At 40.1% G+C, this 15,249-nt stretch overlaps 1 protein-coding gene across 2 annotated transcripts in view; it reads right to left on the bottom strand.

Annotated features, from left to right (window-relative positions):
* Window positions 1-236: 236 nt before the first annotated feature.
* The window catches only part of slc16a10 (solute carrier family 16 member 10), a 31,227-nt gene continuing 16,214 nt past the window's right edge, over window positions 237-15,249 (bottom strand). The window contains exons 2-7 of one of the 2 annotated variants that reach the window (XR_015840206.1): window positions 14,426-14,570; window positions 9,689-10,112; window positions 5,366-5,509; window positions 4,135-4,363; window positions 2,993-3,660; window positions 237-2,961 (exon numbers count right to left, since the gene is read on the bottom strand). Coding sequence is in view for 1 of the 2 variants with exons in the window: in XM_088286689.1 (XP_088142815.1) it covers window positions 3,443-3,660; window positions 4,135-4,363; window positions 5,366-5,509; window positions 9,689-10,112; window positions 14,426-14,570 (1,160 nt within the window). In the remaining variant the exon portion in view is untranslated. Of the gene's footprint in view, window positions 3,661-4,134; window positions 4,364-5,365; window positions 5,510-9,688; window positions 10,113-14,425; window positions 14,571-15,249 lie in introns of both variants that reach the window. The other variant, XM_088286689.1, reaches the window with a different exon arrangement.

Here is a 15,249-nt window from a genome sequence, read left to right as displayed (position 1 = left end):
AGAATGCGACACGCGTTTACGCTACACGGAAATACTGTGTCCTAATGTTGTTAAGTTCAATATTTGAAATTTCTCCCTCGAACGAATCAAGAGTTTGACAAATATTTGTAAATTCTTCCCCCTTAAATTATTTTGGTTTGTGCTTACTGCAACAGACACACATTCCGTGCCCCCAAATTGCCCACAGTAGTCAAACCTGTTCATCAGCAGGAAAGAAGCAAGCAAACAAACATGGGTGGATAAATAAGGACAAAGTCACAGAAAATACTGAACTTTTTTTTTTTTTTTGACAGTTCGGTGATATGACAGTTTTCATAAAATTCATTTCATTTTGACATTATCCTGCACCAGACAACATTACAATGGTACTTGGAATTTGGAACTTAGCACAGCAAACAATAAAATGTCAACTCAAGAGCATTTTGTGACAAGTTGGACTACATAAAACGGACGGAAGGCTTTATACAGTACATCGCTCTGTACTCGCAGCAAGTCCAACATGCAGACATCCACTGATAGGTACAAAGAGAAAGAATAGATAAGCTAAATAAAGCTATAAGCTCATCAGAAATATGCTTTCAAACATGGAGCAGAAAGGCACGCATTAGCCTGGACACCTCAAAAATAAAATCATGTCACATAAGGCATTTTTTATAAGGCACTTTGAGTAATCACTGCAAAGAAAATCAAAATATTTACATTTTACACTGATTGTCTTTTTGGGTGGCACAGATCCTAAGTAAAGAGGATTTGTGAAAATTCTGATTAAGCACATTAAAGGAGCGTGGCAAAGCGATGGCAGACAGAATCGGCAGTTTTAGCAAGGAAATATCTGATCGGTCTACAAAGCACGATAGTCATGCGCACTCAGGTAATGACTGACCTGAATAGAGAGGCAACAACGATAATAAAATGATATGTTGGAACAAAATTCTGAATATGTAAACACTGCAGATGTAAAAGGTTTCAGACAATTTGTTGGATTCATTTCCAAGACTCAGGATGTCATGCAGACACTAAAACATGAACAATGCCACTGATGTATGGGCGGACATAATGTCAGCATGCGCAGCTCTACTTTTTCACATCTGAGGTAATGTGTGTCACAGTTCTGTTGAGCAAAATACAGCGACAACGACAACAATGATAATGTTTGATTGGTATTTCATGTGGTCATTAGGACTGAGAATGTTCCAATGTCATTAAAGCACATATGATGGTCTCTAGTAATAAGCAAATGCCGATAAATTACAGCATGACATTTTGCACTAGAACATGGAAATAAATAAAACAAATCCAAATGACATTTAGTAAACTGCGCATTGAGCTAATGATTCATTTTGACTTAGCCAGAGCATATCACTAAGGATCATATTCTCCAATTCACAGAGTTGCACACTTTTAAGTATTCTCCCATCCAAACTTTGACATGAAAGAACTTGGACACGCCCAAGAGGTGTATTAATTAACAATAGTTTGGAAATCAGTCAACATGGATTATTTTTTTTTTTTTTGGGGGGGGGGGGGTACTTCAGAGTGTCGTTGAAATCCGTAATAAAGATTCAAGCGCACTTTAAATATGATAATGTCTGATGTATGTGTGAACGCTCCAGCTACTTGCACGTTGAAGGACAGCATTTAAAAAAATCAGAATGTATTAAACCTTGTGCTCTAGACCAGCAGTCCTCAGTCTGTGTTACGCAACAGCCTGGTTTCACGTCAGGGCTGAATTAGCCATTTGGCGTACAGGGCAGATGCCCGGTGGGCCTGCGACTTTTTGGGCCGATGCAATATTATTTATTATTTCCCTCCATTTTACCCCAAGAGAACAGCCCACAAATTCACGGGAGCAGCACATTAATCTATTTCCAATAAAGACAGCAAACTACATGGTAGTGAAGTCAAATTTGAAAATAATCTGTCTTTTGAATAAAATCTGTCAAATCTGTATCCATTTAATTTATTGAAACCCTTCCTGTGGATGGTATAACAAATAATGACTTCTCAGTTCGAGAGGGGATTGTGAGCATGCGCTGGTAAACATGCACGTTTGGATAATGCCGTCCGTTTCAAGTCAAAATGCCAATTTTATTGATTTTTTTTTTTTGGGGCGCCATTCCAGCCCTGTTTCCATAGACATATTTTGATGGAATGTCAAACGTACACAAAAATTAATGACATTCCACTCACTGACACGATATTAGAATGAACATAGTTGTAATTACGGGAGTGGGAGGCTGGAGCTGTGCTTGTTTGGGAAATATTTTATTTAAAAATAAAAATAAAACCTCCAAAGCCTCAACTCAAAATGGTTTTGTTTGCTATCCTTTAGATTACTGGAATCAATTTGTTTGCTACTTCAAAAAAACCTGCTAGGCATGTCGGCAATTGTTCACAGACTTTTTATTTATTTTTTTATTTAAGGTGTTTATTTTGGCGGGATTTATTTATGACCCTCTTGCGCTTCATGACTGACAGACTGAAGTGGATGGGAGAATCGACATTTGCACGCCTCTTTGGAGAATGTGGCCCTTAGTCAATAATTAGTCAAAGACACATCCTCTGTTTATTTTCTTGCCTCATATTAAATATACTGCTTTGGTAAAGCGGTCCTTTTAAGAGGTCATTCACCTGTTGTTTACAACTTGGACCTTGTTACAATTTGTTCGATCTTGAGTTCTTCGCGATTCGCAAAACCTACTCTCACGGTGTTGCGTTACGGTCCACACAATTCAAATCTGAGAGTATGAAATGTGTGAGCAAAGAACACGCGTGCAGCTTCAAGAAATTCTGCTGTCAACAGTTCTCGTCGTCCTACCTCCGAAGTACACAAGCGTTGAAAAATGGAAGCTATTTTATTGAGCTTCAATCAGGCAAGAAAATTATTTTTGATTCACGTTTGTTGTAGTTAATTCTCATCTTCTATGGACTGGATTGTCGGATTGTTAGGATGTCATGAACCTCATTCTAATTTGGAAAAAGTCTGGTAAACCTTGTTTAAGTTTATGTTGAAGAATCCTGTTTGAGGGAAAAATCGTTTCTCACAAACCAATGCTTTTTTTTTTAATATCATAAAATCCTAAATGCACTTTCCTGTTACGGTCCAAAAAAAGATGATAGTGTTAAAAAAAAAAGAAAAGATTTCCCTTTAATGTGTGATCGGTCTTGAACAAGAGTGGAAAATGGAAACAAAAAAAAAATGGCGGCGACCACGCCGCTTCCTTTCGCTCTCCCTTTAAGGCAAAAGCACTTTCCCCGATTTTAAGACTTCAAATTTCATTGCATAGTTCCTTGTGATCACATTCATGTTCAATTAAAGTATTTCAACCTCTGTTCCCTCACTTTGGCATTTGCAAGACCTGCTATTGAATGCACTCATCGGGATCTTTAGCGATGGCACGCAACCTGTTTAGTCAGACCCCGTTGCGTCACAGCGCAGCGATTAGAGGTTAGACTCTCCAGCTTTGACTTGTGCATCTTCCTGAGGCTTCTCATGTTCTAACATTTTCTGGTTAACGTCCTTGAGCGCTTCCTCTTTCGCTCTCTTGTTCCTGGCCTCCACCCACGGGATCAGACACAGCATAGCCCCTCCGATGAGCGGGGGGATGCCTGCCAGGTAGAACGCCAAGTCGTAGTTTCCCAATCTATCTCTGAGGAAGCCTATGAGACAGAAGGGGGGAACTTTTGTGACATCGTGAGAACTGTTTTAAAGTGTTTGCTTTGACAGCCCTATTAACTCATTCACTGCCATTGACGGATATAGAAGCCGTATACAAGCTGTCATAGAACAAACGTAAAGTCGAATGTTTGTCATGTAGAAACAAAATCAAGGATTGCAATGTGCCAATCTGAACACTAGCTGGTGCAATTCAACTGCCCCAACGCTTCTTTCACTTGAGGCTCCATTTTTTTTCTAGAGAGAGCCATCAAAAAAAAAATCTGCTCATCCATCCATCATAAAACTAGAAGAAAAGCTTTATTAACACAGTGGAACCATTAAAGTTGCACAATATTTAACTGACAAAATCTGGGAGAAAAGTATGCTTCAAATCATCACACATTAAGCCCAGAAAAGAAAATCTAAAGGAATAAGTCTTGTGATCCAAAAAGATCTGCAGTGCTATCCTGCTTTACCTGCGATTGGGGGTCCCACAGTCATGGGCACCGACATCAAGCCCAAGAGAAAGCCGATGGCCTGCGACACATCCTCGGCTCCGACCAGCTCAAAGGCGATGGGAGCCATGATGCAGATGAAGCAGCCGTCAAACAGCCCCATAAGCAGACACACGGCGATCAGCCCTCCGAAGATGTTGCAAAGTGGGATCATCATAGACATCAGGCCGATAACGAAGAAGGACGTCACCTGAGAGGATGGCCATGTTTTAATTGTTGATGTTCAAAGCCTTTCAGAAAATATGCCAGCCAAAAAATATCCTCTTATGAATTTATATCTGTTCATTGTGGGTGCCATTGGAGTAATGAACACATTTAAGAAACCAACTTGAGGTTTTCAAACCTGTCAGGACATATCTACAACAGAGATGTGTTCACCTTCATCATGAAGAGTTAACGATAAATTAAACGATGATATGAAACAATTAGTTTTAACTCTATGTCAAGGAGTGCGGTCAAGCGAGATTAAGAAGACTAAAAAAAACTAAAACAATGAATAAAGTAAATTATTGTGAGTTTTCGTTTCATTTTCATGTTCAAATATGAAGTGCAGCAGCAAGCAGTCAGGTTGCGCAATCCGTCAAAAAAACAAAACAATACAGAAAGCACATAAAGCAGACAGTATTCTGCTTCACAAAGGTGAACTACTATTAAACAAACAGGCAATAGCCTGGGGACAGAAGATTTTCATTTTTTTTTTAAATTCGAAACAATTATCGTTGTCTCGTCTTGATTCAGAGGCTTCAAAAACAGCAAAAAAGCTCAGTCCATCATGGTTCTATCTGCTTTAAAAAAATCAGGTTAGAAAAATACCACTCTACTAGTTTTTAATGTGAGGCCAATAATTTAATGGCACACAAATACATCACTCTGCTTTGTTGAATTTGTAAACCTGACAAGAATGTCCTCATCTTCAAGGAGGACGAACGCACAGGACTGTATCTGACCTGAGCTTTACATTGAATTTTTTTTTTCTCAATTCAAGAATGTCCATGATTTCATGGTAAAAAATGCACAGTTTTCCCATTTCCTGTTCAAATAATGCATGTTGATATAAAGTTAATATTTATTTAAAAAATATCCCCCACATAGCTTATATTATTGGAGTAATTGCTCTCATACCATGTATGGCAGCGCTAATGCTGCAACATAAATCAAAATGAAATTTTGTCTGGTGGGGCTGGGAACATACCTGCAGGTAAACTTGGTTGACCCCTTGAATGTAGTCAGCCACCCGACCAAAGATGAGCCGTCCAAAACCGGATGTGATGCCAATACACATGAGCAGAATTTCTTTATTGGAATCCACCCCAAAGCGTTCCTCTACATGCTTCATCTGTGGAACAGAAATAAATAATCATAAAAAAATAAAAAACACAAAATGCCAGTCTTTTGACTTGATTTTCCACTGTTTTATGAATTACATGAGAGAGGATTTGAGATTTCAATTTCTGCGCGATTGTGACGTAGAATCATGACTCAAGGCCAAGTGCATGCTTCAATTTATTTTTGGAAGAATCCCCTGTTAATTTAGATTTTTTTTAATGCTAAATGGGATATTAAATTGACATTGCTCAATGATGTGTTCACAGCCAATTTTAAAACACCTATTTAAGTAACCATCCTTACCTACAAAAAGCTCCAAACCAATAAGGAGGCAATCTCGGGTTGCCATGGCAATGAACAAGTATTTCTCCTTTGTAGGCCAAAGTAGCACATTTAACAATCGTTTTTTCTTTGTAGTACCTTTCATTTCCTCTGACAGATGTGTTGAATTCTCAACCAACCAAATCGTCGGCATCAGTTTTGGCAATACTTTAATTAATGATAAACTTAAGAGTATAAAACTAAAACAAACAAAAGCATTGTGATAACATTTGTCTGTCCAGCAAGATACACATATCGGTACTCGACTGGAGGATATCTGACATCTGACTTCGTTCCTCCCGTTTCTCACAAATATTATTGATTGACTAGCAGTTGTTTTGCATTACTCCCCCTTGCAGACATTATCCAGTTAATATAGCGATGAAACAATCTAATTAATGCTTGTCTGGGTTACAAAGCACCACTCAATTAGAACATTGTTATATTTGTTAGTACGTCTGGACAATTTCCTTCAGGATGTATTACGTATCTAACCAAGTCTAAACATCTCAGAAATAGCCAGATCAAGTACGATGGGACTGACATATGTAAAGTCATTAGTTTAGACTGCAGTGCCTAAATGTTGTACTATTTGAGTTTTACCCAAATAACAAAATATAAATCGAAACAAATACCGATACGTTGTGTTTGGCATTTTTTTCAGATTGTTTTTTTTTTTTTTATACAAGCAATTCACAAATAAAGGCCATTTTTAACACATTTATTTTGTGCATATGATGTGCAATACGTAAAAACTAAATACAAAACTAAAGTAAAATAAGCACCAATAACTAAATCAGTAAATTAATTAAATGATAAAATAACACCACACAACACATTGCTTCCTCTCTGCCATGCCTTACAAGTCTCTTCTCTGTGTATGAAACCACCCGTTTGACTTTCACGTCATGTCTCCTTTACTGGTTATGTCACACCAACCAGTCCAACCTTCCATTATGTACGTTTTTTTTTGCATAATTGCGTAGTGTACTAAACTCCCAATACAGTTGAAAATAATGTGTACGCTCTGATTTTTTTAAAGTTGGTATCAATAATTGGTAATGGAAATCGATACCTGATGAGTAGCATGTGAGTATCGAAATAACGACACTAACGGATCGATACACCCATTCCTAGTGGAGGCATAATGTGGCCAGCCGCCCAGAAAGTTCAATGCAGGAGAGTGAGGACAAACGAGCCACGCCTTTTCTTATTTAACTACATTTATACCTTCTCTGCTGGATATTTGAATTGTGTGGACTCAATCAACATTAGATTAGAAACCAAATTGAAAAAAAAAAACAATCACTTTCAACACGGACTCTTTATGCGGCGGAGGTCATGTTAAGAAAAGCGAGACTGTGGAGCACAGATAGCTAAGCAAACCTCCGCTGTCGAGCATCTGCGGGTGATTTGGAACTAGTATTCTGCTATGATAAGTAATATTTTGAATAATTTATTTTGGTCCTTGAGAATATCTCCACTTGAAAATGCTGCACTTTTTAAAGAAGTCTTTGAAGCATTAATATTAAATATACAGTAAAACACTCCCTTGGCCCATCCTGCTGTAATGTTCCTGATGGAATTTTAAAAATGGGAAAATTAAATTGTTGAGGAAGTGAATTTCTCTGAATTCTGTAAAATGTTATTCAGTCATATTTTTTTCTTTTGCGCCAGTGACACCAAATAAAAAATTTGGGCGAATCAATTAACAACCAGTAAAAAAACAGTATAGAGCCCTGCTTTAATTTATTGTGCATGTATTTTATTAAAGTGCAGTACATTCTCATGTTTGAAAATTAATTTATGCATTCAAATAAATGGGTCATATTTTCTCATACCTACCGGTGCTATTTTGTTTTAATAGTAGAACTTAATCAAGCCTCTTTCACAATGTCACCCCCGCAACAAAAAAATGTTAAAGCATGCATCATTCCTGGTGATATCATATCGATGGTATCGGAATCGGACAGTATTCCAGAGCGCAATATTGGTATGGTATCGGACGTGGAAAAAAAGTTGTATCAGGACATCCCTACAAAAAACAGCTAAACCGATTGATATAATTCCTAAAGACGACCATTACAACTAGAGGTTTGAGAGCTAGTGACTGTCATACAGAGCAGACAGACAGTACTTCAATCCCAGCAGGCTTCACAGACAACAAAAGCAGGTGATCCAAGATCACCACGGCAAAGAAAAAGACTATTCACTAAGCCAGGATGCCAATTTCAAAGCTCTCATGTAAAATTACTAGATAATGTTTCTGTGTTTGAGGATCAGATGACGCTTTTTTTCTTGGTTTCGTTTTGTCCTTCCTTCATTTTCCTTTGCACTGCCACACCATTGTTTTTGTGACAAGCATAGGCGTGGCGCTGAGGTTGCAACAGTGCCCCTGTCAGACCACAGTCTGAGTAACAGACATCGGAGAAGAGAAAAACAACAACTGGGAACCTTAGGACGGGATGACCCAGGACCAAAAACAGTTAAATCCTTCAAATAAAACAAGTCACCTTATGAGCTAACATGCCTTGCACAGCAGTGCTCCCAGGAAGATATTTTCTCTGTGTCAATTTTTCCCATGTTATTGCCCAAAATGAGGGAAAGTCAATGTGAAACCTGTTTACAGAACTGTCGGCTGAAAGGAGAGCTGCAGATTGAGGATCTTAGTTTCGTAAAAGTGCCATAAAAAGTTTAAGCACCCTAACAGTGAGTCTGTCTCTCTCCCAGCATTCTACAATAATCTTTAAAATGAAAAATCTAGCATTTAAATCATCTGATGAGAACTTCAGCCACAAAAAACAAAAAAACATACAGCACCGGATTTTCCGCACCAGTATCCCAAATTGCGTGTTTACAAAAAGTGTGTGGTCATTGATGTTGGGCGTGTTGCATTTGTTTTACAAGAATTGCAATTTTTTAGTTGGAGACTGCCAGATTAAAAATTTGCACATTAAGGAATGGCTGATGATTTCACCATGTAAAATTTGGGAGAACATGGCAAAAGAAAAATGTTTGAAGTGATGGAACTGGAAGTGTTCGTGGACGAGTCAAACATAAGCCTCATTCACAAAATCAATATCTACTGCACCGATAAATTTGGGGACAGTACCAATTTTACGCCAGCTTTCTAGAGACCTTATTTGCTACACTCGAACTGCCGGTGGCACAGGTGTGAGTGAATTAAATGTGTTTTATCAATGAGGCTCCTTTACATAGAGGTAAGCAATTACTCTGCCAAATTTTATCCATATTACCTCATGAAATTACGCACAAATACCACGGGCGCACTTTGACACATTCCGCTTGGCAGCGCGGTTAGTGAAGCATTTCACCACCTGCGCATGCTTTGTAAATTTGATGCTGTTTGTGCCGTTTTTTTCTGGTTTGTGCTACGCAGAAGCCACACAATCCTTTCGTGAACAGGTGGAATTTGCTGCTTAATTGCTATTTCATGAACGCAATATTAATCAAAATGCCGTGTTCAGACGAGTGGGAGTGCATAGAACGTATTATTAAGAACTTTTTGGAGTTGACTTCCCATTTATTTATTTCTAAACGACAAAATGTGAATTACAGACATGCACAACTGAGCACAAACTGCGTTTTTTTTCCATTTGTCCCTGTATTGTCCTCTGCAACGTATTTATTGAAGCAGCTGGTGTTTCCCATGACTAATTACTGTTGTGAGCCAGCAAGTGACATGAAGTAAAGTACAACAACTGACCGTTTTCCCAGTGCTCAGCCCTGATTTTAAAACCAAATAAAACGGAAGTTTGTACACTCCTGCGTTGTAGCAAATAAAGAAAACAACTATCCGACAAAATAGCAGCAGAAATTGAAAATGACATCACAAATGTGTACTTACGAGATGAACATAAGGCACAAAGTAGCCATAAAGGGCTGCTGGGATGCCGAAAGCCCATATACGATATCCCACGGATTTCCAAATGTTGACGTTGAAGATCTGGCTAAGGGGCGGACAACCACCACGTGCACTTTTGGGCTTGCGAGGCAGCAGAGGCTTATAGGTGAAGCCGGCCAACATGAGCACGAACATGAAGATGCAGAGGATGCGCATGGTGGTCTGCAGGCCCACTCGGTCCAGCAGGGCGGACAGCACAAAGGGAGAGGTGATGGTGAAGAAGCTGCTGCCGGCGGTCACAATGCCATTCACCAAGCCAAGGCGCTTCTTAAAGTAGTGGCCCAGAATGACCAGGCTGGGCTGGTAGGCAAAGGAGCAGCCGCAGGAAAACACAATGCCATAGGTGAAGTACATGGGGCCTAAAGACCTGCAGAGAGATTAAAAGATCGACATGTGTTACCGTGTTATATTTTATTAATAATAATACAGTCAGAAACTACAACAAGCATGCCGTTTTAAATGTATTGGGTAAGCCAAATGACAAACATGGGAAAAGGACCAAGGTTGTCTATATTTACTCCTCAGCATTTGGCTATTTTCCACCGCAAATGTTATACGAGAAGCGAGATTGCGGGTAGGCAAGAAATCAGACTACTGCAGCAAAGTGGAGACCGCACAGCAAAATACTCTAAGTGTCCCAAGTAGGGCTTAGAGGACAACATTTTATAACCCAATATAAATAATCATGATAACAATATAAATATATATCCCCAATATTTTTCCTGAAAATGAAATGAAATGAATAGGAATCTTTATCATTACCTTGCTAAAATAATTTAGAATTTTTTTTACCTTAATTGTCTCCTTAGGATGCTGACCTCTCCCAAAATTGTTGAACTGATCATGAAAAAGTATTAATATTAATAAATAGATTCAGTATTTGGTTCAGCTTGTAGTATTTTCTCAATTGATTTATAAAACAATTTTTATAAAAACATATTTCATTGTGACTTTGCTGTAACATTGTTGCTTTGCCTCAATTTTAGGCTGTCCTTGTAGCCCAACCATTCTTCATTTTGTAATAAAGTAGAAGAAATTATTTTATGTTTTCCAGTCATGAGTCACAAATTGTTGGGGGCATTTCTACTTTGTTCCCTGTTGAGCGACAAGCATCCGGCGTTTGGTTCAATCCATGCACCTGCACTGTCGTAAACAGTGTGGTCCGCGTGTCGCTTGCAGCGTCTCCTCAGCGGTGAGTGTGAGTGTATGTGTGTCAATGTGTGCTTTAAAATGAATTATAGTAGAACAACTAAGGGTGTAGCCGCTGTCACGCTACTGATACTGTGAGGGAGGAGGGAATGGTGTGGTGTCCAGTTTGTAGATCAACCTGGGGTGGAAATGAAATAATGAGTGTAGAAATTTAATGTTGTCATGCTGAGAGGGTGAGAGAAGTGTGCAATTGCTCACGTGCGCATGTCAGAGGGAACATTGCACACTAAATTAGCATAGCACTAGAGTTAACCCAAAGCACCATACATTCAAATAATGGATACACACACACACACACACACATATTACAATTCATGTTTTTTAAGCGTCCAGATCGACAGCGCAGCCCCAGGCTAAGTAAACATTAGCTTGTGTGTCAACTTTCATCATTTCTTGCCTCTTATACTTGACCAATCTGCTCAAGCAGGATTCAGAAGGATATTTGCCTGTGAGTATTAGCGTTAAGATGGCAAAGTTTCTAAAACAAAGTACCTGTATGTTATATTTAAATACACTATGTGTGTTACGTTTTACGGTTAACGCCAAATGGGGCGCCATTCAACAGTTCAAAAAAAGGCAGAATAACATACGGCACATTTGCGTGCAAGCTCTAAGCAACGTTGAGCACATTTGAATCTGAGAAAAACGATTTATGTTTTTATGGTGGTGAAAAGCCAAGATCAAAATCATGATTACATTTCAATTAATTGTCCACCGCTACCTTCATTGTAGAAGCTTTGGTCAATTGCCTTTTGCAAATAGCAAGTTGAGCCATGTCAATGCTCGAAAGTGAAGACTTGTTTTTAATGTCGCACATATGAGCTCATTTGTTTTCAGCGTGTTTCGCATTTTACATTTTGCCACACAGATAAATCAGATGCATTGTATGTGACCACATCCATTAATGAATTTGCTGTCCAAAACGTCACTTTTGTTCCATTGCTGAACACTTTTCAAGAGATTGAGACATTTGGCCTCATGTGTACTTACAAAGTCATAAAATTACTGACATGAGGAGACATCTATCCATCAATCCATCTATTCTCTGTGAAGATTAACTTGCTCAGAATCACAGGAAGCTGGAGCCTATCCCAGTTGACTTCACACATTTAGACCACCAGTGAGTGGGAACTGAACCCACACAGCCTGTACCAAGTTAGGCGAGTGCATGAGGTGACAAACGTACAGTAGGGTTCATATTGTACGCAGGTCCTGACATGAAATGATTGGCTTCACGCAAGAAAAGTATCCGCATTTGTATGATTTAATCAGAAACAGTACAATACACAGACAGATTGGCACCCATGGGTGGTTCCAAAGTTCTGATTGGGTAAACAAATCCCAATAGAAAAGTTATATGACCAGGAAATTCTGCACCTTGCACTTTCAGCAACATCGGTCAACAGTAAACCCTCACATCAGTTATTATACACGGTTCAACAGTCACTTGATAAGCAGTTTAGTGTTTAATTACTTATTTATAACACTGAAAAGGTTTGAAAAAGTGAAGGCTGCTTTCTGACAATCAGATATTTCGACATGTTGGTGTGAGTGTTTACTCGTGTGTACACCAGTATGAGATTCCAATGTATGAATAACAACAGAGTGCTACAGACACTGCCTCTCCTCCGCAGATGAATCATACAACCATATGTTCTTCTTTCGAGGCTCATGTGATCGCACACATGAATCAAATCAATGTTTCGCACAGTGGGACTACACAGGCAATGTTTTGAAAGATTTGAACATTCTTAATAGCCATACAAGAGGAAAAATAACGTCTTTCCGCCCATCCTTCCACCTTCGCAAAGTCCCCACAGCCACTTCGTCCAGTTCTTCCGGGGGAATTTCAAGGTTGCAATGATAGCTGGGATATAGAGTCCACACAGGATGTCCTGGATTGTCCCCAGGGCTGCCTTCTGGTGGGGACATGCCCGGAACACCTCACCAGGGAGGAGTCCAAGACGCATTCTAAGCAGATATGCGAGCCCCATCATCTGGCTCCCCTTGATGCGAAGCATTTTGACTGAGTCCCTCCCTGATGACCAAGTTTCTCACCCGCTCCCGAAAGGCGAGCCCGGACGCTCTGTGGAGGGAACTCATTTTGGCCACACTCAAACACGGTCTTTTTCTTTTGGTCACGACTCACAGCTCATGACCATGGGTGAGGGTAGCAACGCACATTGACCGGTAAATCGATAGCTTCACCTTCTAGCTCAGCTCCCTCCTCATCACGACAGACCGATATAGACTGCATCACTGCAGAGGCTGTACCGACCCGCCTGTCGATCTCCCACTCCATCTTCACCTCCCTCGTGAACAAGACCCCTAGATACTTGAGTTCATTCACTTGGGGTGGGATCTCACCCCCGACCTGTGGAGGGCACTCCACCTTTTCTGACTGAGGACCATGGTCTCTAATTTCCGGGTGCTGGTTTTTATTCCATCACTTCATACTCAGCTGCAAGCTATTTCAGTCAGAGTTGGAGATCGGCTGTGCCACCAAACTCTGACATCGGTTGTACAGGGACCAAAGAGCCCATATCGAGGGTTCAAGGCCCCATACTCTTAAAGCAACCCGCCCACAGAACTCCCGGAGTCCACAAAACTCGTGTAGGCTGGTTGGGGGAACTTCCATACACCCTCGAGGACCCTGCCAAGGGTGCAGAGCTGGTCCCCTGTTCTATGGCCAGGACAAAAACCACACCACCCCTCCTGAATCCAAAATTCAACTTCCTGATGAACCCTTCTCTCCAGTACCCTAAATATACCTTACCAGGGAGTAGTTGGAACAACCCCTCTGGGGCCCCTGTTCGCCAATCCAGAGGCATGATGTCCATGTGATCTTGTAGAGAAATGGCAAACTGGACATCCCAATAATATCCAGAGGCTTTAGAAACTCGAGGCAGATATCACCCACCCCTGGGGCCTTCCCACCGAGGAACTTTTAAAGCACCTCAGTGACTTCAGCCACAGAGATAAGAGATCCCCCTCGTAAAAGTGCCCAGGCTCTGCTCCCTTAACGGAAGTGTGTCTATGAAATTGAGGAGGTCGAAGTATTCTCCCCACGAACTGTGTCCTATTGCGACTAAATACTCCAAATAAAAATGAAAAATAATTAAAAAAATTTTTTTAAAGTGTTTTAAAAAGACAACCTCTACTTTGTGTTTTTTTACCTTTCTGAGTTTTCGTCCACATTAACCACAATAAACGAGGTATTATTGAAATCACCTTGGTGCTAATTGAACTCATGGAAGTATTTCTCGAAGTTTTGTGTGACTTAAGAGGTAGACAGTTTCCTGAATATTTTGGACAAATTCTGAACTGTATGTGTATGACCTCAGGAGCAGTAAGAGACAAAGATGAGGCCGGCGGAAAGTAGTACATCAGGAAATCACTGATGACAAATACCATGAAAACTTAAAAAATGTTATATTTCAATTTTGAGCATCAGGTTTTTATCTTCCTTACGTGACAAAAGAGCTGGCCAGGAGACCGACCAAGCCGACAGCTGCTCCACCGACGGCAGTGACTCGGCATCCGAGAATATCTGTGAAGACGCTTACAATTGGTGAGCAGAAGAAGATCATCCCCATGGAGAGGGAGCCAACCCATGCTGCAGGACAGAGAGAGAGAGAGAGAGAAACTTTGTTATTGAAAAAGTTTGGTAAAAAATTATACCCTTTCACATCCAATGTATACATTGGAGAAACACAACCACCCCCACGGCCGCCTCCAAAAAATGTTATGCTGTATTATAGGTGTGTTTCCTTTCAGTGTGATTTATTACTGCAAATACGCAGACACAATCCAAGTAATTTACTGGGGTAAAGACACACTAGAAGATTTTTCAACCGAGCCAACAGGAAGGCATACTTAGGAACAGGAAGGAGTGATCAGGAAAAGACGAAGGCCTGATTCTTAAGTATACAGATGCAACGAAGATACCATGCAACTCCACAGTCGAAATGTTGGAATGACTGTGAGTGTGAATCAAAGCAAACATCAATATCTCCCAAAATAGCACAACTTCAGGTAGAAGAGGTCAAGATAGATCGATGCTCTGTCACAGACCGGACATACTGCAAATGTGTCCATGTGAGCAGTTGGAACTGAATGGCTTTTGTTAAAGGAGAAGTCAACCACCCCAAAAATCTGCAATAATATGTTCTATGTGCCTTCGCTAGTCTAAACATGACATCATAATTTCGCAGGGGGCAGCCATTTTGTCAATTCTGTCTGCTGAAAATGACATCACAGTTGCTCAGGGCTCAGGTAACAACCAATCATGTTTC

The sequence above is a fragment of the Idiotropiscis lumnitzeri genome, chromosome 21 (genome assembly GCF_059441095.1).
Source record: "Idiotropiscis lumnitzeri isolate Australia: NSW breed Sydney's pygmy pipehorse chromosome 21, RoL_Ilum_1.0, whole genome shotgun sequence".
Classification (NCBI taxonomy): Eukaryota; Metazoa; Chordata; class Actinopteri; order Syngnathiformes; family Syngnathidae; genus Idiotropiscis; species Idiotropiscis lumnitzeri.
The sequence above is the reverse complement of the archived record's forward strand: the minus strand, read 5'-3'. Positions and strand labels throughout refer to the sequence as shown.